The 26740-nt window shown below is 45.9% G+C and overlaps 3 protein-coding genes across 3 annotated transcripts in view; 2 read left to right on the top strand and 1 right to left on the bottom strand.

The window, feature by feature from the left end:
- Positions 1–4176: 4176 nt before the first annotated feature.
- tipin (timeless interacting protein) lies at positions 4177–18955 on the top strand. The gene is made up of 8 exons (XM_052064023.1): positions 4177–4272; positions 15854–15953; positions 16097–16190; positions 16619–16694; positions 16775–16897; positions 16982–17036; positions 17105–17302; positions 18246–18955. The coding sequence occupies exons 2-8, from the start codon at positions 15866–15868 to the stop codon at positions 18470–18472; spliced, it is 861 nt and encodes a 286-aa protein (XP_051919983.1). The 5' UTR covers positions 4177–4272; positions 15854–15865; the 3' UTR covers positions 18473–18955.
- On the top strand, positions 5266–10474 carry LOC127599766 (uncharacterized). The gene is made up of 6 exons (XM_052063990.1): positions 5266–5935; positions 6310–6427; positions 8121–8298; positions 8413–9669; positions 9821–9912; positions 10129–10474. The coding sequence occupies exons 1-4, from the start codon at positions 5426–5428 to the stop codon at positions 8744–8746; spliced, it is 1140 nt and encodes a 379-aa protein (XP_051919950.1). The 5' UTR covers positions 5266–5425; the 3' UTR covers positions 8747–9669; positions 9821–9912; positions 10129–10474.
- A 3277-nt stretch (positions 18956–22232) lies between the features above and the next one.
- Positions 22233–26740, bottom strand: part of dis3l (DIS3 like exosome 3'-5' exoribonuclease) — a 28787-nt gene continuing 24279 nt past the window's right edge. Inside the window, exons 11-18 of the mRNA XM_052063873.1 lie at positions 26357–26449; positions 25803–26091; positions 25421–25656; positions 24334–24488; positions 24034–24212; positions 23778–23923; positions 23358–23529; positions 22233–22938 (exon numbers count right to left, since the gene is read on the bottom strand). Of these exons, the coding sequence (XP_051919833.1) occupies positions 22603–22938; positions 23358–23529; positions 23778–23923; positions 24034–24212; positions 24334–24488; positions 25421–25656; positions 25803–26091; positions 26357–26449 (1606 nt within the window). The 3' untranslated portion in view covers positions 22233–22602. The remainder of the gene's footprint in view (positions 22939–23357; positions 23530–23777; positions 23924–24033; positions 24213–24333; positions 24489–25420; positions 25657–25802; positions 26092–26356; positions 26450–26740) is intronic.

The raw sequence follows: 26740 nt of genomic DNA, 5'->3' as shown, positions 1-26740 counted from the left end.
CACCATGGTTGTGTTGACTGGTTTTATTTGCAACGAATGGAAACAACTGCGGTGGCCCGGTGGTCCAGTGGTTTGTGCCTCGACCTCCCAGTGCAGTGGTACTGGGTTCAATTCCAGCTACGGCCTCCCTGTGTGAAGTTTGTATGTTCTCCCCCCTGCCTGCGTGGTTTTTCTCCGGGTACTCCGGTTTCCTCCCACATTCCAAAAACATGCATCACAGGCTGATTGAACAGTCCAAATTGTCCCTTGGTGTGAGTGTGAGCGCAAATGGTTGTTCGTCTATGTGTACCCTGCGAGTGGCTCGCCAGCAGTTCAGGTTATACGCCGCCTACTGCCTGAAGACAGCTGGGAAAGGCACCAGCAATCCCCATGACCCTTGTGAGGATAAGCGGATCGGAATATGGATGGAAACAACTGCCTTTCAAACTTGTAAGACCAAAAACTGAACAAAAATATAAAAGTGATACGTATGATTTTGCTTCAGTTTTTCATGATCTGAGTAAAATAAATGAATAAATAAATAAAACAACTTTTTTTTTTATCAACACAAAATGCCTGCTTCTCTCACTTATTGGCAACAAATCCTTCTACATGTATGTATTAATCATAAGCAGTTCTCCTTTGCTTGAGAATTCCATTCACCTCAGAGATGTGGCACAGCAAGCTACACACAGACTCCCACACTGCAGACTTGTCCTTTTATTGTGGAGCACCGAAGGCACACCTGTACAATAATCATTCGATCAAATCGGGATCTGTTTGTTTGTTGCAACACTGAGTTTAATAAAACAGACTTGTGTTTAAAAAAAAATCTCATGCCAAAAAGTCAGTAAATTCATCATTCCACTATTTTTTTTTTAATCCGCTTATCCTCCCAACGGTCATGGGGCGTGCTGGAGTCCACCCCAGCTATCTTTGAGCAGGGGGACACCATGAACGGGTTGCCAACCAATCGCAGGGCACACATAGACGAACAGCCATCCACGCTCACACTCACACCAAGGGACAATTTAGAGTGTTCCATTAAGCTGTTTTTGGAATGTGGGAGGAAACCGGAGGACCCAGAGAAAACCTGGGCAGGCCGGAGTCGGGATCGAACCCGCAACGTCTGCACTGTGAGGCGGACGTACTAACCAGTCTCCCACTTGACCATCGAGTCAGTAAATTCTGTTTGTCAAATGATGGTGTAAAAAATGGAGCGTCTGGCTTTGACTGGGAAACGATGGGTCACGCAGTCAACGCTTAAGCCTAGTCCCAGTTTTTGTTTGCAACGGCCTTCACCCTGGGCGGGTTGAACCGGCTTCTTCTTTGGCGCGCACGACATCCCTGATCATGGCGGCCCAAGCGCGGCGATCCTGTGCCAGGTCAACCGACAGCTTCAGCCAGTCCCGGTTCCACCGTCTCAGACCCACCACCAAGGGGCCGGAAAGATACGCGAGGTCTTCTTTCATCGTGGTGGCCCAGGTCTTGACTTGTCCACCACGCCGCTTGCGCCAGGCTGGCAAAGGAGCAGGAAGGAGAACATCCCTGATCAACTCTCCCTCCTGGTGGCGTGCCGCATGCCCGAACCAACGGAGTCGGCGTTGCAGGAGACACGCTGGTAAGGGTAAGTGGAATGGTAAGTGGAATGGTAAGGTGCGCTGGTAAGTGGAATGGTAAGGTGCAGGCAGCGACGAAGGTCAGCAGTGGGGACCCGGTCCGATCGGCGGCGGCGGAGAATACGGCGGATGCAATCGTTATCAAAGACTTCCAGCTTGCGCTGGTCAGCCACTCTCATAGGCCAGGTCTCACAGCCAAAAAGCAGGATGGTCCGCACGATCGCCTGGTAGACACGCCCCTTTGTCACTGCCGAGATCTCGCGCCGACCCCACAGATGGCGTTGTAGGCGCACGAAGGCGGATCTGGCAGCCCCGATGCGATGCACGACTTCTGCTTCTCCTTGCCCCGACGGAAGCACAGAGCAGCCGAGATATGTGAAGGAATCGTTTTCCAGGGTCACGCCCTCCAGTGACAGTGATCGTTGGTCAGCTGGGTTGGTGAGGGAGGACATGATCTTGGTCTTCGAGGCGTTCATGCGCATTCCAACGGTCAGGGCCGTTCGATGGATTTTCATCAGCGCGTTTTCAACTTCCTCGAACGTGTTTCCAAGTAGAGCGATGTCATCTGCGTATGCCAGGTCCGACACTGCGACATCTCGGCCGACCCTCACACCCTCAAAGCCATGGAGAGCAGTGTTAAGCCTAGTCCCAGGCTAACTTTCAATCAGGTGCACTTATTTCAAAATAATCATTGATTTTATCTGTTCTGGATTAAACAAAGACAATTTCAAAAAGGTGGATTAGAGCTACTCTAGGACCAAAATGAAATATTCATCCTGCAAAGTGGCGGCTTTAACTTCATTTTAATACTGTTTATGAAAGGGAGCGCACAGATGGTTTGGGAGCATGTAGTATTTGCTATATCTAAATGAAGACCAATATCTGCTACAGAAAACAGCCAGACAAATACTCGTGGGTAGGAGTCATCGGTTAGATGAAAGAACTTTCCGAGACCGCTTTCGTATGTACAAAGAAGTACAGAACTGGATTTAACCGCTTTGCTTGAGCATAGACTTTCTTCCATAACTCAAAGAGGAAGGCCAGTACCCAGTTCTCTCCAGGGTCTGATCACTTTTACATTCTTGGAACTTTTCATCGTGAAACTGGTGATTGGTGTGGTGCCAGTGAAGCAACATTGTGTAGAGTAGTTCGGAATGTCTGCAGTGCCACTTGTGAACTGAGAAATTTGTACATGAAGTTCCCTGATGCTGCTGAGCAAGAGAGCTATAAAGTGTGATTCTACAAATATAGGAACTTCCCAGGAGTGAATGGCTGTACCGATGGATGTCATGTTAGAATCAAGTGTCCACCAACTCCTGATGCTGAGGAGAACAGGAAGCGTAAGAACTGGTTTTCCACTAATGTTCAGGCTGCATACTGACTGCACACTTCCAATTTAGACTTTTTAAACATTGTTGCCCGTTGGAAAGGAAATTCTTCATTGCGTGCTCAGTTTGAGAGAGGTTAACATAGTGGACGACAACTTGGTGGCAGTGAATATTCTCAGAGTTCATATTTATTCCCACCATGGTCACATCCCATAACACCTTAGCAGCAAGTATACAACAGAGCTCAGATTCGCACTAGAGGTTGAGTGCATGTTTGGAGGGTGGAAAAATCGATTTCCACTCTTTATGCAATATACTTTGTTTTGAGCCAAGAAGATGCCGCAAGGTCATCAATGCTATAGCTGTGCTGCTCAACTATTTGAAGTAGCAGGATTGTCCTGACCTTCCAATAGAAGACCAGAATGATCCACGTGCCCATGCCTGTGACAGCAAATAACCAACGAGAATTTGCACTCAGAGCCGCTTTCACATTGCAGCGCTTGAGTGAGAAAATAGATACATTTCACCGTGGAATGCATTGATTATGGTTTGCTTTTGCCTTAATAGTGTTCAGTGTAGACAACATATGTCTATGTATAGTGGTGAAAAATTAAATGAGAAACTCAACCAAGGTTGTTCTAAAATGTAGGCTGTGGTGACTCCAATAAATACTTGTCAAATGAGAAAAAATATATAATTTCACAATGTATTTCATTTCTTTACAAAGGTGTCTCGTGCATCTTTCTTTGAACTGCTCTCGCTTCTAATTTCATATCTAATTCAACCTGTAGAATTCTCATTTTCATCTCACGCTCTTCTTCTTACACAAGCAACCTTCATGTCCTCTTTCACTACACCCATACACCTCTTTGGTTTTACTCTCGGCCTCCTGCCTGGCAGTTTAAGACTCGACATCCTTCTCCCAATATTCTCTCTCCTTTGGACATCTCCAAACCATCTCAGCCTGGCCTCTCTGACTTTCTCTCCAAAACCTCTAAAACCTCTCCAAAACCTAAAAAAATATGCAAGATACGCTCATACAAGACACCAGTGAATGACCCAGCTTTGTTCGTCTGACTTAGGCCTACTCCTGGCTTCATAAAAGCCTTGTCAGTGAAACCAGGCCTATATTATTATTACCGGTATATCTTCGACTCCAAGCAGCAGAGTTAAGGAACCTCGACGATCGTCTCACTGTTCCACATTCAATATGGCGGGGACGTCAACGTATAACTTTGTGAGTAAAATGTTATCTATAAAGGTCTATAAAAAATGGGTTCATACCGGAAGTTGTTGTCGGAATTGTCCGTATGTTCTTTTGCGGCGTTCGCTGGTTTGGCTGACAGGTAAGGCATATCTTTCTAAATTGTGCTGTATTGCATGTTAAATAGTTGCTTTGAGTTCAAGTCAGTGCGTGCCGGAACGCTACATTTGTTTTCCAAACATACGTTCAACGCGAACGTAGCTGTTTCTGTCAAATTTAGCGTGGAAGCCATCTCTTAAGAATTGTGTTGTGATTTTGTGATTATAAGAAATTATATGTGAACAGCAGAGTGGTGTAAAATGGCAAATGCACGTGGTGGTGTCATATAAACAGCAAGAGCATTTAAGCCTTTAGCTTCTTATCCTTGTTTGGTTCCCGCCATGATGCTGGGGCGGAAGTGGGGGTTGCGCATTGCTCACCCACTACTGCGCATGCGTGATTGAAAGGTTCCGTTAGCTATGTTATTTGCCAAAATGAAAAGGTTGTACTGTAATCAATTTAGTGTCTCTGTGATGTTTTTTGGATGTTAATTTTGTTTTTCTTGTAAATTTTTTGACAGTGTAACTCAACCTCTATCTCTAGTCATTTCATGTTTAGATTTGACAAAGACTCATAAATAGGAATACGATTTAATTTGATATCTGTCTTACAGTCTTTTACTTTCTTGCTACTTAGTACAAAGATTCTGCATTTAAGTTTGAGCACTATTCAGACACAAAATAATAAAATGGGCATTTGACTGTCTTCTTTTTCAGTGAGTCCATGACTTCAAATTATGTATACAAGACAATACATTCAGATTTATATAGCGCTTTCACAACAGCTGCAGCTGTATCAGTTATACACAGTAAAAAAAATAAATGATTGTAAATTTTTGACTGTGTAACTCAACCTCTATCTAGCCATTTCATGTTTAGATTTGACAAAGACTCATAAATAGGAATACAATTTAATTTGATATCTTACTTGATGTCTTACAGTCTCTTACTTTGCTACTTAGTACAAAAATTCTAGTTATGTTTGAACACTATTCAGACACAAAATAATAAAATGGGCATTTGACTGTCTTCTTTTTCAGTGAGTCCATGACTTCAAATTATGAATACAATACAATACATTCTGATTTATATAGCGCTTTCACAACAGCTGCAGCTGTATCACAGTTATTCCTGTGCCAGTAAAATACTGCCTTGATGGCATGGTGAAACCAGACTCCAAAGTCAGAAGTGACATGAATGCATGTGCAAATGACATTGCATTTTTATGAGCTGCTTAATTCAGGAAATGTCATTAAGCAAATGTTTTTTTGGGGCCCTTCAGTCTTTAAGAGTTGGACTTATTTAATTAATACCACCCTTACACCAAGTTTCTCCACACATGACTTGGCAGCTACCTGGGTGAAGATCCACAATTTTCCCTCGCAGGTGAGTGCCAGACTACACGATACTGCGATTATGTCAAAGTCAAAAGCGAAGCAGACCTGCCACGTGGTTGGATGTTTAGATGGGCACACATCACTACATCGCCTGCCAGCCAGAGAGGACATCAGGACAAAGTGGATTCATTTTATTTACAATGGAAACATTCCGTCCTCTGTCAGCAAAAATCTTGTCGTCTGTGCCAACCACTTTGCGTCGGTCTGCTTTAGCAACCTCGGTCAGTATAAAGCTGGTCTGGCAATGAGACTCTTTATAAAAGATGGATCCATACCGAGTGTCCGTGGCAAAGATACAGATGAGGAAAGTGTAAGTATTCCCCCCAATTTTTTTCCCCTTCACTTAAGACATTCAGCCATGTGAGCGAGGAGAGAATTTACGACTGGCCGCATGCATTGAAAGCAGACCATGATTTCTCCACCCACGTGCAGTTCTCGTTTCGCTAGAATTTCATCTTCATTCTTGGTTTTCTTATTTATTATGATTTTTTTTTTAATGTTATTGGGTTTATTGGTATAACATCATAATTCCTAATATCCTTTAATTATCGGCTTGATATTTACTGTGCATAATAGCTATAGTTGCTTGACACACCCCAAAACATTTTTGAGTGCGAGAAATTACTTAGAGACGAATTGACATGGAATAGGGATGCATAAATAGTTACTGTCCATGGTTCATAGGCAACCAAGTCTGCACTGGCAGCCGTGGTACATCATGTGGCCTGCCAGACGGACCCCCCGGCCACACGCAGAGTTGGCACACAGCTGTCCATGCAAACACTCCAACCTAACTTCAAAAGTACACCCAACTCTACCTATTTTGAAGGGAAATTATTAATTACAAATATATGATTATCAGGGCGGCCCGGTAGTCCAGTGGTTAGCACGTCGACTTCGCAGTGCAGAGGTTCAAGTCCAGCTCCGGCCTCCCTGTGTGGAGTTTGCATGTTCTCCCTGGGCCTGCGTGGGTTTTCCCCGGGTGCTCCGGTTTCCTCCCACATTCCAAAAACATGCATGGCAGGCTGATTGGGCGCTCTAAATTGTCCCTAGTTGTGAGTGTGGGCGTGGATGGTTGTTCGTCTCTGTGTGCCCTGCGATTGGCTGGCAACCGATTCGGGGTGTCCCCTGCCTACTGCCCGAAGACAGCTGGGATAGGCTGCAGCACTCCCGCGACCCTAGTGAGGATAAAGCTATTGGAAGATGAATGAATCAATCCATGCCAGCGACATCGTAGTGACATGCATTACAACTGCATGCTGTTCCTCTTGATGGCAGAAAGTAAAATAGTCAAGTCACATTTATTTAATTAGCCCTTATTCACAAGCAGTCTCAAAGGGCTTCTCATGCCCATAGCTGACGAGTATTCATGACATCCCCTTAAACCCCAGGAAGGCAAAGGAAAAACCTAAAAAAAAAAATTACATCTGGGAAGTAATGAGAAACCTTGGGAAGGGGCCGCGGATGGGAGATCACATCTCAAATGACCTGGAACCCACTGCAAGTTGGCTAGTATTGGGGTAAAGTGATCGAACTTCTTTGTTCTCATTTGGAGTCTAGCTGCAGCATTTTGTAATAGCTGCAAGCTTTTTGGACTGGAAAGGGAAGACCAGAGAGCAATCCGTTACAATAATCGAGGCGAGACGTAACAAACGCATGAATTATGATTTTTGCATCCGCAGGAGATAAAATGGGACGTCTCTTAGCGGTATTGCGAAGGTGAAAAAATGCAGTTCTCGTTATGTTCTTAATGTGCATTTGAAAAGAGAGCGTTGAATCAAATATAACGGCACGTTTTTTTGCTGAATCACCTTAGGTAATAGTACATTTATCGAGGCTGACAGTAGTGTCCTTGAATAGGTTCCGATGCTGACCAAGGCCGATAATCATAATGAGGGTTATATCAGGGTTAATAAGACAAAAATTAAAAGTCATTCATTGTTTAATCTCAGCACGGCACAGTTTGAGATTACAGCAACCGCATATATAGTGCATCGTCAGCATAACGGTAAAAACTAATGTTATATTTACGGATGATGTCACCGAGTGGAAACATGTAAATGGTGAATAAGAGAGGGCCAAGTACGGTACCCTTTGACACTCCACATGTAACATCACAAAATCAGATGCCGTATGAATGGTGCGTCCTCTCTGAGAAGAAAGAATGAAACAAGGAAAGAGCTGAGCCTGAAATACCAAATACACATTCTGAGGCGTTCTAATAGTATGTTATGATTGACAATAAGCCTCCCCAACACATGGCAATAGACAGATTCCCATGGACCTGTAGATAGAGCTGCACTCGGCACCACACACACACACACAGATAACAAGAACACTCAAGTGTAGGCGGAAAGTACAGTTACAGTGAGTACAGTACAGTATGGTCTATGTACCATTCTCAAGAATTTCATTTTCTTTTCTTTTTAATTTTTAAAATTATTATTATAATTTGTTTTTAATCAATGGCTCACTGGAAACATTGTCCCACACAGAAGTAGATGTAAGAAGCTCACCTGTTGCTTCCCCAAAACCATGTAAAAGAGCTCGCATGGAACTGGAGGAGGATATGGAAAACCCACTAGAGGGCAGCTCTTTTATGGACATTCCAGACGCACTGGATCCAACCTGTGAGGACCCTGCCACAGTTTTAACTGATTTAACAAATGCAACGTGGGTTAATAACATCACTATTTTGATAGATTACTGTACTATTTGTTTTTTAAATTTAAAATATGTCAATATGGAAGTTATTATCATCTCTATTATATCTTGTTGTGCTGATAGGCTGGAGTCTTCTGATCCTGTTCATAAAATGGCAGCATATGTTGTCCATGAAAGGTGCCTACTGGAGCTGTTTGAGGTGTGCCCTGTGTGTCAACGGATTACTGATGTGCAGACAAGAAGCAGAGGCACATTCCTCTCTGTAACGCAGCATTGCCGGCACTGTCAGTACTCCAGAAAATGGAATAGTCAGCCAATTATTGGAGACACACCTGTGGGAAACCTCAAGCTTTCAGCTGCTGTGTATACTACAGGCTCATCTTTCTTCAAACTTAAAAAGGTAATGGATAAAGACTTGGGCTGTGTTTGCAACAATGCATTCAAAAGTGCCCTATAAGAGAATTTGCAAATGTCAATTTTGGAGTGCAGTTTTAAAGTGTCGTCACTGTAGAGTAGCGTGAAAGACGTAATTTAACTAAATCTAGGAGAAGAAATTAAGATATCCTTTATTTGTCCCGCAATGGGGAAATTTACAGTCAGAGTTCAGAAAGGAAAACACTGGGTAGGGAGAGGGGAAAAAAAACACACTCGAACGATCCTCTTCTGAGGTTAATTTAAGTCAGGATAAAAAAAGACCCAAGCACATAAATAAGCAAATGACAGTTACTACAAGTCACAAGACATAACATGTAATGAGAGGGCGGATGGATGGGAATGGGTGTTAGCGCGTCGACTGTGCAGTGCAGAGGTACTGGGTTCAATTCCAGCTCCGGCCTCCCTGTGTGGAGTTTGCATGTTCTCCCCGGGCCTGCGTGGGTTTTCCCCGGGTACTCTGTTTTCCTTCCACTTTCCAAAAACATGCATAGGAGGCTGATTGAACGCTCTAAATTGTCCCGAGGTGTGAGTGTGAGCGCGGATGGTTGACGGCTGGGGTAGGCTCCAGCACGCCCCGTGACCCTTGTGAGGATAAAGTGGTTAGGAAAATGGATGTAGTCTGTAGTGTTCCCAATGCGTGGAAATCAAAACTATTGTAAGGATTTGTTTGAGGACATGTTGAAACCCACGGTACGCTCACAATGAAATGTTTCTATTTTACTCTCAAATGATATTTTTATTCCTGCAAAATGTTTTTATAAATTCATTCCCAGGAACAGCAGCTTTCTGCAGATTGGAAAAAGTGCTGACAAGCAGGAAAGTTCTGAAAGATGTGCAAAGGTTGAGCCCTCACTACCAGACATTATCCCTGGAGTCCTTTCACGATGTCATTCTGTCTTTTGCACCCAAGAATGTGTTCTTTCCTTTTCTTGGAATGTTATGCAGGTAATCTGCAATTTCTAGCTTGTGACCTGAACATTCATGATGTATACTGTTTGTATTTATCTATATTCACTTACAATATATACAGATACACACTCGAGATCTTTATCTTGTCTAAAAATTGTTATTATTATTGTTTTTTGGTCTTGCCAAGACTCTACCTGGCAGCATTGCACTTTAATAAAAATGTTGGGCGCCCTCAAACAACATCAGCTCTTGAGGAAGGGGAATGCACACCTCAACCAGGTAAAACAACCTTACCCAAGTTACAAATTATTTACCTTTTTTTTAAAATGTGCAAATAGCCATCATAGAAGTTGAAAATATGCACTATTAAGGATTGTTCAAATGGCCCTCATAGTAAAGAGATATAATCATGTAAGTGAAAACCATGGAGAACTGTTGACGGTGCCACCGGGTTAATGCACATTTTCAAATACGTTTATCTTTTCTGATTTTCAGATTATGTCGAGGAGGTGTTAGACCTCATTTTTGAAAAGGTGTTGCCAGATCCTGGCCCATATTTGGAAGAGGTCCTAAAAATCCCAATTCCAGAGGACCTGTCAGCCTAGTTTGATCGACTGAACAGACGGGACGGAACCGAACACTGAAGTCTCACAGTTCCACATTGTGTCTGAGAGCATCTGGGAATTTTGTTTGCGTCCGCATCATCACACAGGCAGGAATGACCAACCTGATCTGTCGACCCAACACCAGCTCGCAAACCTCCTCTCAGCAAAATATCTCTAATGACTCTGACAAATGACCAATGTACGCTTGAATAAGAATAAGAATTAAAAAAACAAAAGGGAAATTCACAACTGTCATGTTGTCCTTTTAGTGCGACTCCTGTGAGAGCAATAGTGTGTTATTGTAACTATATTTGTGATGATAGTGTTTGGTGTGCTTGTACATTGTATTTGTATCGGCATGAGACCAAGCCACAAGCTTTTTCATGGTATCCAGTGATTCTTTAAATGTGGTAGCACGAGAATGAATAGTATGCAGTCGTGCTATCAAAGCTCAATGATTAACCAATGTTCAATTGAATCAATTATTTTTTTGAATTGATTAATCATTTCTAGCCATTGTTTAACTTGAAATAATTAAAATACTAAAATTTTAGCCTCTCCACAGGAAAGATTCCGTGAATTCTGTAGCCCTTCAGGAAAGCAGTTTAGACTTTTTTTTTTGTGTTTGTGTTAAATCAAAATGAGACATTTGCAAACATCTGCTTTTCCTTTGGAAAACAATGGTCAACTTTTTTCCCTTTATCATCCTGACATGTTACAGACCAAACCAATAACTGAACAGTGTTCTGCACCAACGGTCGCCCAAGTGATCCCAATTTTTGGGGCACCCAAAGTTCACGGACACTGGTCTGACTGGGGAATATAAATTTCATCAGTAAATTGAATGAAATGCATACATTCTTGCTTTTTAAATATTTAATATGAAATATGTGCTGTATGTGATACATTCAGCACATTTGACAATGTAGTTGTACATGACTTGAATATTTAAAGTTTTGTGCACTTGCATTAGTCAATCATCTTTTTAACACGACAGTTGATTTGTAAACTTTTTGGGGGGGAGTTAACATGAAATTATTTATTTTTACCATCCATCCATCCATCATCTACCGCTTATCCGGGGCCGGGTCGCGGGGGCAACAGCTTTAGCAGGGAAGCCCAGACTTCCCTCTCCCTAGCTACTTCTTCCAGCTCTCCCCGGGGGATCCCGAGTCGTTCCCAGGCAAGCTGGGTGACATAGTCTCTCCAGCGTGTCCTGGGTCTTCCTCGGGGTCTCCTCCCGGTGGGACATGACCGGAACACCTCACCGGTGAGGCGCTCAGGAGGCATCCGAATCAGATGCCCAAGCCACCTCATCTGGCTCCTCTCGATGTGGAGGAGAAGCAGCTCGACTCTGAGCCCCTCCCGGATGACTGAGCTTCTCACCTTATCTCTAAGGGAGAGCCCGGACACCCTGCGGAGAAAACTCATTTCAGCCGCTTGTATCCGGGATCTCGTTCTTTCGGTCACGACCCATAGCTCGTGACCATAGGTGAGGGTTGGGACATAGATCGACCGGTAAATTGAGAGCTTCGCCCTTTGGCTCAGCTCCTTCTTCACCACGACAGACCGATACAACGTCCGCATCACAGCAGACGGTGCACCGATCCGCCTGTCGATCTCCCGCTCCCTCCCACCCCCACTCGTGAACAAGACCCCAAGATACTTGAACTCCTCCACTTGGGGTAAGATCTCCTCCCCGACCCGGAGGGGGCACTCCACCCTTTTCCGACTGAGGACCATGGTTTCAGATTTGGAGGTGCTGATTTTCATCCCAATCGCTTCACACTCGGCTGCGAAACGCTCCAGTGAGAGTTGGAGAGCCCCGTTTGAAGGAGCGAACAGGACCACATCATCTGCAAAAAGCAGGGATGTAATACTGAGGCCCCCAAAACGGACCCCCTCAACGCTTTGGCTGTGCCTAGAAATTCTGTCCATAAAGGTTATGAACAGAATCGGCGACAAAGGGCAGCCTTGGCGGAGTCCTACCCCCACTGGAAACGATTCCGACTTACTGCCGGCAATGCGAACCAAACTCTGACATCGGTGGTATAGTGACCGAACAGCCCGTATCAGGGGGTTCGGTACCCCATATCCACGAAGCACCCCCCACAGAACTCCCCGAGGGACACGGTCAAACGCCTTCTCCAAGTCCACAAAACACATGTAGACTGGTTGGGCGAATTCCCACATACCCTCAAGGACCCTGCTAAGGGTGTAGAGCTGGTCCACTGTTCCACGGCCAGGACGAAAACCACAATGCTCCTCCTCAATCTGAGGCTCGACTTCCTGACGGACCCTCCTCTCCAGCACCCCTGAATAGACCTTACCAGGGAGGCTGAGGAGTGTGATCCCTCTGTAGTTGGAACACACCCTCCGGTCCCCCTTTTTAAAAAGAGGGACTACCACCCCGGTCTGCCAATCCAGAGGCACGCTCCCTGTTGACCACGCGATGTTGCAGAGGCGTGTCAACCAGGACAGCCCCACAACATCCAGAGCCTTGAGGAACTCCGGGCGGATCTCATCCACCCCTGGGGCCTTGCCACCGAGGAGCTTTTTAACCACATCGGTGACTTCAACCACAGAGATAGGAGAGCCCACCTCAGAGTCCCCAGGCTCTGCTTCCTCCAAGGAAGGCGTGTTGGTGGAGTTGAGGAGGTCTTCGAAGTACTCTGCCCACCGGTTCACAACGTCCCGAGTCGAAGTCAGCAGCGCCCCATCCCCACTGTACACAGTGTTAGTGGTGCACTGGTTCCCCCTCCTGAGACGTCGGATGGTGGACCAGAATTTCCTCGAAGCCGTCCGGAAGTCGGCTTCCATGGCCTCACCGAACTCTTCCCACGCTCTGGTTTTTGCCTCGGCGACCACCGAAGCCGCGGTCCGCTTGGCCAGTCGATACCCGTCAGCTGCCTCTGGGGTCCCACGGGCCATAAAGGCTCGATAGGACTCCTTCTTCAGCTTGACGGCATCCCTTACTGCTGGTGTCCACCAGCGAGTACGGGGATTGCCGCCACGACAGGCACCAACCACACCTTACGGCCACAACTCAGATTGGCCGCCTCAACAATAGAGGCACGGAACATGGTCCACTCGGACTCAATGTCCCCCGTCGCCCCCGGAACATGGGAAAAGCTCTGTCGGAGGTGGGAGTTGAAACTCCTTCTGACAGGGGATTCCGCCAGACGCTCCCAACAAACCCTCACTATACGTTTGGGTCTGCCAGGACGGACCGGCATCTTCCCCCACCATCGGAGCCTACTCACCACCAGGTGGTGATCAGTTGACAGCTCCGCCCCTCTCTTCACCCGAGTGTCCAGAACATGCGGCCGCAAATCCGATGATACAACTACAAAGTCGATCATCGAACTGCGGCCTCGGGTGTCCTGGTGCCAAGTGCACATATGGACACCCTTATGTTTGAATAAGGTGTTCGTTATGGACAATCCGTGACGAGCACAGAAGTCCAATAACAAAACACCACTCGGGTTCTGATCGGGGGGGCCGTTCCTCCCAATCACGCCCCTCCAGGTATCACTGTCATTGCCCACGTGAGCATTGAAGTCCCCCAGCAGAACAATGGAGTCCCCAGCAGGAGTACTCTCCAGCACACCCTCCAAGGACTCCAAAAAGGGTGGGTATGCTGAGCTGCTGTTTGGTGCATATGCACAAACAACAGTCAGGACCCGTCCACCCACCCGAAGGCGGAGGGAGGCAACCCTCTCGTCTACCGGTGTGAACCCCAATGTACAGGCACTGAGCCGGGGGGCAATGAGTATGCCCACACCTGCTCTGCGCCTCTCACCGTGAGCAACTCCAGAGTGGAAGAGAGTCCAACCCCTCTCGAGAGAACTGGTACCAGAACCCAGGCTGTGTGTGGAGGCAAGTCCGACTATATCCAGTCGGAAATTCTCTGCCTCACACACCAGCTCGGGCTCCTTCCCTGCCAGAGAGGTGACATTCCATGTCCCAAGAGCTAGCTTCTGCAGCCGAGGATCGGACCGCCAGGGTCCCCGCCTTTGGCTGCCGCCCAGCTCACATTGCACCCGACCCTTTTGGCCCCTCTCATGGGTGGTGAGCCCATGGGAAGGGGGACCCACGTTGCCTCTTCGGGCTGTGCCCGGCCGGGCCCCATGGGTGTAAGCCCTGCCACCAGGCGCCTGCCAACGAGCCCCACCTCCAGGCCTGGCTCCAGAGGGGGGCCCCGGTGACCCGCGTCCGGGCAAGGGAAACCTAGATCCATTTATTTTTATCATCATTGGGGTCTTTTGAGCCGTGCTTTGTCTGGCCCCTCACCTAGAACCTGTTTGCCATGGGTGACCCTGCCAGGGGCATAAAGCCCCAGACAACTTAGCTTCTAGGATCATTGGGACACACAAACCCCTCCACCACGGTAAGGTGACGACTTACGGAGGGGGATTTATTTTTACATTGATATCTATATTTGATATTTATTGGGGGGGGGCTGTTGAAATGGAATTGAATTGGCGAAGGGTTATACATGCGATGATGCGAATGCAAAAGGGGTTAAGAGGTCACTCAAAAAGGAGGCGGCTGAATAAAGACTGCTGTGGAGCTATTCTCCCTCCGTCTGCTGTCCTCTTACAATGACAATGACCTTTGATTGGGAAATTCACATTCAGGTTGCCAAAGACGTTACATTAGGAATGGCTTCAATAACATATACAGCGCAGAAAATGTCCAATGCTAAATACTCAGATTTTATACTGGAAAAAAAAACATGCAAAAAAAATTTCACCATACACAATATTTAATGACGCAAATAATTTAATTACATAATGAAGATACATGGTCAGTGCTGTTTTAGGCATGGCCATCACAATATGATTCATGGGCCACCAGCCAAAAAGGCATAGGATGCTGCTGAATTCTAATCAGTTTATGGGGGAAATGTTTTTGTCAATTTAATCTATTTCAAAAATCATTTTTTGTTGCGGCAGCACCGTGGATTTCACTTTGAAGCACTAAATATTTGCCTTCAATATTTTACAACTTGTTTGCTTTTCAACGTTTATTGAGGTACATTAAAAAAAACCTGATGTGCAACATATTGTAAATGAATCATTAAGTTGTGTGCGTGTGTTTTTTTAAAAATTCTATTCAAGCGCGCACTTTTCATTTTCAAACTGCATCATGTGATAGGTGCATGTAATTTAAAATATTTTGGGGGGAATAAATCTTTGGCATCTTTGACTTATTTATTTTTCTGAAATATGCTTGTTTTCCCCTTCAACTATAGGAAGTATTTGTCAACTCCAAGTTAAACTTAGCCCCCAAAAAGTGTGAAATAAAGTAGAAAGCTTATGTATGGTATAAATTGAATTAGAAGAAAATGAAGGACATTTTTTGCTAAAATTGCCGTCAGTTTTATCAACTTAATTTTTTCTTTTATTTCCTCTCAATTTAACTCATTCACTCCCAATGACGTTTTTAAACGTCTTTTCAGACTTGGTCTAGAATTGGCTGGTACTGAATGAGTTCAGTTGTAGTTGAGTCATGAGTTTCCGTTAACTATAATAACCTCGAGCCAAGTATTTTTTGAGGTGGTACTTGGCATACAAAATGAGTTGCTCATACCCATTTGCCACTTTCTGTAGGTGCTGGATATCATGGTTAAAACTCGTGAAAACGACAGCTTTGAGACCTTCTCTCCTCTCCCTCCACCTCCGTCCCCGGGCCAGCGAGGAGACCCGTTTGGTGAGAAGTCACCCGCGCGCTGCTGTTCGTATCCAAACTGTGGCAATTATACAAAAAAGAATGGCACTCCTGCCCCAGTGATTGGATGATAATAATACTAATCATCAAATGCCCTCCATGACTGTGTCTTGCTGTCGATGCAGATGAAGAAGCTGGTGAGGTGTCCAAGCTTGCTGAGGTTCCCGCTGCCAAAAGGAAAACAGTGAAGAGACCACAGCCCAAGTTGGACTCCCACAGGTTGTTGTTTACCCCCACCACTTCTTACGGTTCGGTGAATCGGTCTCAGGGGTTCGACGAAGCCTCTGCCATGGAGGTTAAGACACACCTGACTCAACATGTCAATAAGTTATGACACGCCTGCTTGGCCATCGCCGGCTGCAGATGATCGCATGACATTGCTTGACATTTACTTTTTTCTGTTTTGAAAAAATGTGGGGTTTTTTTTACATCTTGAATTTGTAAAAAATATATATATTTATTTTTCACTAATGAAGCGTTCGGTAAATGTGTATATGAACTGGTTGGGTTCGATACCTCTAAGAAGGTTAAAACCACTGTTTTAGATGGACTTTTTATCTAAGAATTGGCTTGATATGTCCCTACATATTAACTACTGAGCATGAACAACACAGCGTTAAATGTTTTTTTTGTTTTTCCCCCCTCAGACTGACGTCTGAAAAAGGACTTCTGGCTCTGCGAACACTTTTTGACCATGTCCACTTCAAAGGCAAAGGGCATGAGGTCAGACTCTCTTGTCACATCTCTGAACGTAGTGAGCTTCATAATGTGTGTGTGTGTGTGTGTGGTATTCCTCTCTCCAGGCGGAGGACGTGCGGCTGCTGATGCATAAGATGGAGAACTGGGCGCACAGGTTGTACCCCAAACTTCAGTTTGAAGATTTCATTGACAAAGTGGAGAAGCTGGGCGCCAAGAAGGAGGTGCAGGTAGGACAGACAGACGGACATTCAAACCATCCCGTTCCCTACGTCTGCAGCACTTGTCGTTGTCTGATGTTTTTCTTGCGGCAGACTTGTCTTAAAAGGATACGCCTGGACATGCCACTGATACATGAAGATTTTACTGGTAAGTGTTTCTTAGGAAATTGTGCCTTCGGTTCGTGTTTCTAAACATTGAATATTTACCATACTTAGGGGACGATGAGGTTCCTCCCGAATCCGACATGGTGGGAGATTCCGATCCATTTAGCAGTCAGAGGTTGCCGATCCACTCCACCCCAGCGCCCGCTGGCCCACTTGCCGCCTCCCTCACAGATGAGCAGCGCCAACGCATGGAGCTCAACAGACAGCGGGCCCTGGAGAAGAGGCTCGCTCGCCAGCAGCAGCTCTCGGGTAAATGTGTCTTTATTTCAATGGATCCAAAGACAAAGTTTGTAAATGAGACTCCTTTTGCTCAGTGGACAATGTCCCCTCGTTTTAGAGGTGGTGGCAACTGTCATTTGTCATTCAGAAGCGGCCTTGGCACCAGTCAGTCTTCAGTCCATCATTGTTTCAATCCTAGTTCAACTGTAATCGTCGGTCTCTCATCTTTAATCTTTAATTTGACCGCGCGTCTGTCAGAAATTTCACACGCCATCAATCTGTCAAACATTGTAAAGGTTTTACTTCCACAGATCCATCCATCCATCCATTTTCTGAACCACTTTATCTTCACAACGGTCACGGGGCGTGCTGGAGCCTATACCAGCTGTCTCCAGGCAGTAGGTGGGGGACACCCTGAACCGGTTCCCACCCAATCGCAGGGCACACATAGACGAACAACCATCCACGCTCACAATCATACCTAGGGACCATTTAGAGTGTTCAATCAGCCTGCCCTGCATGTTTTTGGAATGTGGGAGGAAACCGGACTACCCGGAGAAAACCCAAGTGGACCCGGGGAGAACATGCAAATTCCGCACAAAGAGGCCGCAGCTGGAATTGAACCTCTGCACTGCGAGGTGGACGCGCAAATCACTGGACCACCGGGCCGCCCTTGGTTCCTCAGATGAAAAATCCAATTGGATTAAAAATGTTAAATTGGGTGCGCGAGATACTGTATCAATGTATCTACATTGTATGGTGACTGACAAAGAGGCTTTCTTTCCAAATCCTAACTTACTTGCCAAGTCTATTCAATTATAAAGTACAACAGGGAGCATGCTGGTGGCTGTCTGCCGCTTTTACGAGTGTGAGAGGAGTATTCAATGGCTCACACGCTTAGAAGGAACATTGGCCATTGTAAATGATGAGTGATGTCATGTTCCTAATTCCTGTATAAATTGTGATCCTTCAGACTCGTCATTGCAAGCAGGCGAGTCCTCCGTGAACAACTCAGAACATGCTGTCAGTGTCAACCGTTCCAAAGGACAAGAGGATGATGATGATGAAGAACCAGCCAGGATCAGCTACTCCCAGCAGCCTATTAAGACCTCCCAGTCATCGACTTTGTTAGAAAGCTGTGAGAGCGCCCACCCCACCCCACCACTCAGCAAGAGCAGTGACGATGCAGATGAATGCTGAATAATGTGAACTATTTGACTCAATTTAGCTTTAAATCATTGCATTCAACTGCTGTTCCTCTTTACAGATCATACATGTTGTAATTAAAAGGGATGTTTTACGATTCAAAATCTGTTGCAATTACGTTCCACTTAACACATTCACTCCCAAAGACGTTTTTCAACGTCTTTTCAGACTTGGTCCAGAATTGGCTGGTACTGAATGAGTTAAAGTAGAGCACAAAAGCAAATGTATGCAGATTCTGTTAGAATGTGAAGTCAAGTGAAAAGAAAAGACAAAGGCATACTGCAAATTTTGTTAGCAATTTCAAGTGCCCATCTTCTTTCCTGTCGAGGTTGCTCAGATCAGAAGGAAGCCTTCTCCCCTTGTACTCTAAAACAAATTAGCTCATTGACACGTTTGAGTTTAGGCCGGGTGTTGTTTGTTTGCTTCCACACTAAACTAACACTTGTATTAAATTAAATGCATGTCATGACTGTACAATCTTTAAGCTTCTTCATGTAAAAGCACCACCACAATGCTTGATTTGTTGAAATTTAATCTAAAAATATATCACACATCTTGCACTACAAAACAGGGCGGCCCGGTAGCCCAGTGGTTAGCACGTCGGCTTCTCAGTGCAGAGGTACCGGGTTCGATTCCAGCTCCGGCCTCCCTGTGTGGAGTTTGCATGTTCTCCCCGGGCCTGCGTGGGTTTTCTCCGGGTGCTCCGGTTTCCTCCCACATTCCAAAAATATGCATGACGGGCTGATTGAACACTCTAAATTGTCCCTAGGTGTGAGTGTGAGCGTGGATGGTTGTTCGTCTATGTGTGCCCTGCGATTGGCTGGCAACCGATTCAGGGTGTCCCCCGCCTACTGCCCGGAGACAGCTGGGATAGGCTCCAGCGACCCCCCGCGACACTAGTGAGGATCAAGCGGTACGGAAGATGAATGAATGAATGAATGATCTTGCACTACAAAACATGTCCCAAAAGCGAGTACTCCAAGATTGCAAGAGAAGCTCATCTTACCCCCAAAATGTATGAACACAACTAGCACTGTGTTTGGCGACTCTTCTCTCATTCCACAGTCTGCGTCCCCAATGAAAAGCGGCAGCTGCGGAGCTTCTCTCCCGCTCAACGATCACTCAAACTCACAGCCGGTCGCACAGTAGCCTCGTGCGGCAACTTCACCTGCTTGCATGCTGCACAACAGCAAAATTGAGCTGCAACCACTTGTCCTCATTAATGTATCACTCATACGTTCGTTGTACGAATTCCAATGAATTTGGGAAATGAATTGTGTTAAACAGAAACAAAAACGGAATATAATGATTTCCAAATCATTTTATATATATATATATATATATATATATATATATATATATATATAACATGTTCAACATTAATTGAATATACAGTACTACAAAGACAAGACATTAACTGTTCAGGCGGCCCAGTGCTGATTTGGTTTGTGCGTTGGCCTCACAGTGCAGAGGTGCCGGGTTTGATTCCGGCTGCGGCCTTCGTGTGTGGAGTTTGCATGTTCTCCCCCGTGCCTGCGTGGGTTTTCTCCGGGTACTCAGGTTTCCTCCCACATGCACGGCAGGTTGATTGAACACTCCAGATTGTCCCTATGTGTGAGTGTAAGCGTGGATGGTTGTTCGTCTCTGTGTGCCCTGCAATTGACTGACAACTGGTTCAGGGTGTCCCCTGCCTACTGCCCTGAAGACAGCTGAAATAGGCTCCGGCACACCGCACGACCCTTGTGAGGATAAGCGGATCAGAAAATGGATGGATGGATTGATGAACTGTTCAAACTGATAAAACTTTTTTTGTTTTTAGCAAATAATTAACTTGGAATTTTAAGATTAAGATATCCTTTATTTGGCCCACACTGGGGAATTTTACAGTCTACAGCAAGATTGTGGGTAGAAAGAAGGAAAAAAAAACCCCAAACACCGTTCAATTAAGTGCAATATAAATACAAATATGGATAAGGTCGCAGTGCTAGTTACAATTGTTTTTCATTCATTCATTCATCTTCCGAGCCGCTTGATCCTCACTAGGGTCGCGGGGGGTGCTGGAGCCTATCCCAGCTGTCTTCGGGCAGTAGGCGGGGGACACCCTGAATCGGTTGCCAGCCAATCGCAGGGCACACAGAAAGGAACAACCATTCGCACTCACACTCACAACTAGGGACAATTTAGAGTGTTCAATCAGCCTGCCACGCATGTTTTTGGAATGTGGGAGGAAACCGGAGCACCCAGAGAAAACCCACGCAGGCCCGGGGAGAACATGCAAACTCCACACAGGGAGGCCGGAGCTGGAATCGAACCCGGTACCTCTGCACTGTGAAGCCGACGTGCTAACCACTGGAGTACCGGACCGCCCTTGTTTTTCACATCATTTAATTAATTTTATTATTTTTTTATTCAGCAGCCTGACAGCAGTCGGTAGGAACGAGCGTCGGTATCTCTCCTTCTTGCAGCGCGGGTGTAACAGTCTCTGGCTGAAGGAGCTACCTAGTGCTGTCAGAGCGGGCTGGATTGGGGTGGGAGGGACTGTCCATCATAGCTTTTAGCTTAGTTAGCATCCTCCTGTTGCCCACCTCCTCCAGAGTGTCGAGGGAGCAGCCCAGGACAGAACTGGCCTTCCTGACCAGTCGCTCCAGTCTCTTTCTGTCCCGGGCCGAGATGCTGCCTGACCAGCAGACAATGCCATAATGGATGGCCGAGGCCACCACCGAGTTATAGAACGTCTTAAGGAGTGACCCCTGAACCCCAAAAGACCTCACTTTCCTGAGTAGGAAGAGTCGGCTCTGTCCTTTCCTAATCAGGGTGTCCGTGTTCGTAGACCAGTCCAGTTTGTCGTTCAGAAGAACACCAAGGTATTGTAGGAGGTCACCCTCTCTATGTCCATACCCTGGATGTTCATTGGTGCTGGTGAGGACTTTTTCCTGCAGAAATCCACAACCAACTCCTTAGTTTTCCTAGGGTTGATCTGGAGGAGATTCTGCTGGCACCACTCCACAAAGTCCTTCATCAGTCCCTTGTACTCCCGATTGTCCCCCTCTGTAATGAGGCCAACAATCACAGAGTCATCGGAGAGCTTCTGAAGGTGGCAGTTTGGAGTGGCGTGTCTGAAGTCCGAGGTGTAGAGGATGAACAGGAATGGAGCCAGAACTTTCCCCTGCGGCGCTCCAGTGGTGCAGAGAAGCCTGTACGACTCACAGCTCTGCACCCTCACGTACTGCGGCCGGTTTGTGAGGTAGTCTATGATCCATGCTGTTCGATACTGGTCCACTCTTTATGGCTGCAGCAGGCATCCAATGTTGGTTTTCGGTCTTGCCACTTAACATACAGTGGATTCTCTGAACCTTTTATTGATATTATGGAGGGAAGATGATGACATCCCTAAAATTCTTGCAATTGTACTTTGAGGAATGTTGTCCTTAAACCGCTCAACTATTTTCTCACATAGTTGTTCAACAAAGAGGCAATCCTCATCTTGGCTTTGCTTTTGCAATTCAGGGAAGCACTTTTTATACCAAATCATGGCACCCACCTGTTCCCAGTAAGCCTGTTCATCTGTAGGATATTCTAAATCAGTGTTTGATGAGCCTTTTCTTTGCCACCTGTCTCATTTTTTTAGGAACGGGTTGCAGCCATAAAATTCAAAGTTAATGATCCTTTGCTGAAAACAATCAAGTTGATCAGTTTGAACAGTTAATATCTTGTATTTATTGTACTTGTACATCTTTTTTAAATTAGGCCCTGCCTACCAAGGACGTACTTGTGGTCGAAGTCTTTTTTTTGCGTCGGAGAGGAGGAGGGTCTGTTGCGATCTGTGAATGAGAGTAAGCCGTTTGCATTGTAAATTGTGAAAGCGCTATATGAATCAGCATGTATTGTATTTTATTGTAAATCATGTAAAAAAGTGACCAGTAGGTGGCAGTGGTGCCTCACATGCTTGAAATGCATGCTTTTACAAAAAGCTCTTTTTCTCCATTTTTTGCCAGGAATAGTCATTTTCATTAAACTTAGCCATTTTGTAATGCCGATTGCTAAAGACTGGAAAAAGAAGAAAGGACAACGTTTTTCCTGTTTAAAAAAAAAGTCTGAAAAGAGTGTCATGAGTCCACGTCCAATCAGGCATTCAGAGTACATGACTGTCTCAAGGCTGGAGTTGTATATTCAAGGTCCTTCAGTGAAAGCTCTCGGATCTCCTCCAAGAGTAAATAGAGGTTCGGGCTTTTGCTTTGGCAGAATTCTTGCTCCTCTCTGGACAGTTTCGGCTGGCGTGTCGCCTTGCCCCGAGCCTGTTGTGACGCCTCTTCCGCTATGCGCACCACCTCCTGAACCAGCTGGCTGCGGCCATGCGACTGAGCCTGGCTGAGCGTCACGCTCTGGTGCGGCCTGTTGCTGATGAGCTCGAGGTTGACGCTGTCGGCGTGACAACGTGAAGACTGTATGGAGATACGAACCTAAGGGAAGAAGAGAACTCAAGTTGGATTACATCACACCTCGATTATAACAATGCAAATACTGTAATAACGCTTGTGAAGAAGGTAGAATAGCTGACACAACCGTTGCTGTAATTGTTGGGAGGATATTGCTGAGTTTTTAATTTGTGCTATGGCTGCTCACAGTTTTTCAAAGTATACAGTAAATTGTAGACAAAAGAAAACTGTGGGACTGAAATTGGCAGTACACAAACAAATTCCCTGTTTGACGAGTGTCTACTTTAAAAACTTGGAAGGAAACTTTCATTCAAGTTTTACCACATCAAGTGAGTAAAGCAACTGCTAACTGTTGTGTTAAGCGCATTCTTCATTCGATAGAGCAAAACCATCTATTAGAAATCAGCAATGGCGTACTGTAAAACTATGGCCGGGCCACTTACAGTGATGTGGCTGAACAGCGTGAAGGTGGTGGTTCCCATGAGGGACGTGGTCGTAATATGGTCTGAATAGCGGTGCACAGAACCGCTCTGCCACTCGCAGCCGCCGTCCTGTCCCGCAGAGAGCACCTGACCGTCTCGGTTCTTCAGGTAGACGGGCCCCTTCATGCCATACCTACGCAGGCACCATTTTGGATGTGAAATTGTGATGAATTGTGATGTCAAGAGCAAGCAAGCATATATTCCCGATTTGCTTTTCTGAACTGCTTATAAAAACACTAAAAACAGCACTACTTCATACTACGTCACACGCTTATATGGCTAGCTGAGTAGCTCTGTCAAAGCTCTGTCAAACAGTTCCATGTTGATTTGGATCTAATTGCAATACTTGGGAAATAGGACTTGGCCAAGTTGAAAACTTACAGCGGCACAAACGCCAATACACCATTGTCTCGGATGGCGTAAATGACAGCATCGGCCACACAGCACTGGTCCTTGTCAGGGTCCCTTTCTTTGAAATATAGACACTGAAACAACTCAGTGGACCCCTTCTGCACCTGTTGGGCTGCCTGAAAATGTCACATGATGGTCATTCCCTGAATGTACCCGACTAAGCATTCACTTCAGAACTATCAAATCTGGGAAATACTAATTTTGGAAGAGAGACAAAAGAACTGACCCTGTTCTTCTTGTTGATATGATGAGCCAACTCCTCCAGCTCCTTGTTACTAGCTAGCGCTTTGGCAGGGCTCCGCCCACTCTCCAAGTCAATGGCTGCGGTCAAAAGGCGGTGCACTACCACATCGGCATAGCGACGAATGGGCGACGTGAAATGTGTGTAGCGGTCCAGAGCCAAACCTGAAAAGTGTCATTTAGTCATAGGCTTAGCGCAGTATGTCATAAGAAGTAACTTTATGGCTCATTGCCTCTCAATATCCAAGGATTACTACAGGAGTGTCAAAGGTCGTGTCATACATACCATAGTGGTAATACGTGTCTTGGGAAATTGCACCGGTAGAGAAATACATTGCCTGAGACATGGCTTGGGTAGCCATCATTCTTAGCAGCTTGTTCAGCAGTGGGTCCTGTGGGTCCACAGCTTGGTCCAGAGAGTCAGCTAAAGCCTTATTGGACCTACACAGATACAAAGTCACTGTGTGTGTGTGTATTTGTGTGTGTGTGTGTGTGTGTGTGTGTGTGTGTCCGTATATCCATCGATCCAACCATTTTCTAATCCGCTTATTCTCACGAGGGTCGCGGGGCATGCCGGAGCCTATCCCAGCTGTTTGGGATAGGCTGGGAGAAAACCCACACAGACACAAGGAGGACATGCAAACCCCACACAGGAAGGCCAGAGCCAGAATCAAAACCTGCACCTATGCACTGTGTGGCAGATGCGCTAATCACCCACACACATACAGATATATAAGTTAAGAAAACCTTTATTAGTCTCATGTAGATCAGGGGTTTCCTTGAGGGCTACTGCCCTGCCTGTTTTCCGGCTCTCCCAGCTGCAACACAGCTGATTTAGATGATCAGTTCATCAGCCAGCTCTGAAGGAGCATTAGAACGATCCTGATGATTTGAATCAGGTGTGTTATCCTGGGAGAGCTGGAAAACAGGCAGAACAATAGCCCTCCAGGCTCGGTGTTAGAAACCCCTGATATAGATAGATAAAGATGTACTATTCCCCCCCACCCCCCCCACACACACACATTTTTCATGGGAGGGGGGGAACTAGTATGTAATACTAGTTCTTTAGACCGGGATTTCTCAACTTTTATTGAGCGAAGCCACATGTTTTATGTCAGAAAAAAAATGGTCATGAACTGGGAGGAGCATCAATGGCATAGGTAGATGAACTATTTGTGCTCTTCACCTTTTGTAAATAAATAAATATTTTTCGGACCAACAAATTTGATCATTTCCAGTGGCGCATGAATGCACAGGCTGTTTGTGAATCACTGCAATGGTACATTACGCTCTTGAGCTCCCAACATCTATTTTTGTGCAAATATTCTCACCACCACAAGCAAAACCTGATATGAGAAATTGTTGTGACAAACCTGGTATCGATGGTGAAGCCCCTGGACTTGGCGCTGCCCACCAGCTGGCTGAAGAACTCTTGTCTCGGAGGCGGGTGATGCCGAAGCAGCGCCTGATGGGGAAAGGCCTCGTGGATCTTGCGCGCCACCCAGTGGTTGGCGAAGATCATGCACTCGGCCACTGTCTCGTGAATCTCGAGGGGCTGACGCGGAACCAGAGCCGTGATATTTTTTTCATTGTCCAGCTGTGCACGCACCTGGTACCAAAATGACAAAAGACCAGAAAAGATGTGTTTTAGCAGTCATAATTTATTGGAAGTTGAGGTACTGCACTGTACAGGGAGATCACAATGCCAACTTGGCCCTTTAGTGCAACAAATTCATAATGGTACACTACTCATACCTCCACCCCTTCCAGTTCCAAAGCACCACCTTGATCTCGCTGCGCCCGCAGGTGTCGCGCCACGTGGGTCAGCACCTGCAGAGCGTGCCTGAGCTCAGCCAACTTGGCGTCCTTCTCGCGAGCGTTCAGCCGGGTCAGCTCTGCAACCTCGCCCTGCTCTCCATTGAGAAGGGCCTGAGCCAGCTCATAGTCCAGCTGGTAGGAGGAGCGAATGACGGTGCGGCCGTACCACACATTGTTGACGGCGAGGGTTTGCGCGTCCAGCTCCCACAACACACTCATTGCATACCTGGATTTAACACATTTATAAGAGAATCAATCCTAAAAATTGTAGAAATGTGTTATACGTAGTACTCCAAGTGGTGCAAATTGAATCGCAGCTCAGCTACTTTTTGTTTTAAGGTAGTGAGTGAAGTATGAATATATAGTCTGCGTCTAAAGTATATACGCAGTATATGGTCTTTCCATTGTGGATTTTCACAAACGAAATGTCATGTAAAAACAAAAACTGGGAGTGACTGTAAATCACGGTGAAATAAAACACTCCCACTCACCTGTCGAGTCCTCCTAAAAGAGAGCAGATATCCGCACTGAGAATCCCTGGCAACATGTCATACCTGCGGTCTGCAAGGTAGTAAGTTGTAGCCCTGAAACACATGTGAGGCATTGGCAATGTGGACATTTGATATTTTTGTCAATACGGTCATGGTAAAGGTGGGTGGGGTTTGGTCACATACGGCAGCTCAATAAAAATGTTTAGCCCAAAGAGCTCTCTCGCAGTATCGAGGCCCATTCGTTGTCACACATTGTGATTGATCGCTCCCAAACAGCTTTCATAGACCCTGAATTGCTGTGGCTCCTGTGGCAAAACGGGATGTGACACCACCTAATCGTACCATGAGATGCCGTATATTACATATAACTCCCGTCACATAAAA

The sequence above is a fragment of the Hippocampus zosterae genome, chromosome 4 (genome assembly GCF_025434085.1).
Source record: "Hippocampus zosterae strain Florida chromosome 4, ASM2543408v3, whole genome shotgun sequence".
Lineage (NCBI taxonomy): Eukaryota > Metazoa > Chordata > Actinopteri > Syngnathiformes > Syngnathidae > Hippocampus > Hippocampus zosterae.
The sequence above is the reverse complement of the archived record's forward strand: the minus strand, read 5'-3'. Positions and strand labels throughout refer to the sequence as shown.

Excerpts from the sequence above, each read along its gene's own strand:
- tipin (XM_052064023.1), top strand. The coding sequence starts at position 15,866 with ATGGTTAAAACTCGTGAAAACGACAGCTTTGAGACCTTCTCTCCTCTC. Across the intron at positions 15,954-16,096 it reads CCAGCGAGGAGACCCGTTTG|ATGAAGAAGCTGGTGAGGTG; the intron begins GTGAGAAGTCAC and ends CTGTCGATGCAG. Across the intron at positions 17,037-17,104 it reads GATACATGAAGATTTTACTG|GGGACGATGAGGTTCCTCCC; the intron begins GTAAGTGTTTCT and ends TACCATACTTAG.
- LOC127599766 (XM_052063990.1), top strand. The coding sequence starts at position 5,426 with ATGCATGTGCAAATGACATTGCATTTTTATGAGCTGCTTAATTCAGGA. Across the intron at positions 5,936-6,309 it reads AAGATACAGATGAGGAAAGT|GCAACCAAGTCTGCACTGGC; the intron begins GTAAGTATTCCC and ends CATGGTTCATAG. Across the intron at positions 8,299-8,412 it reads ACTGATTTAACAAATGCAAC|GCTGGAGTCTTCTGATCCTG; the intron begins GTGGGTTAATAA and ends TTGTGCTGATAG.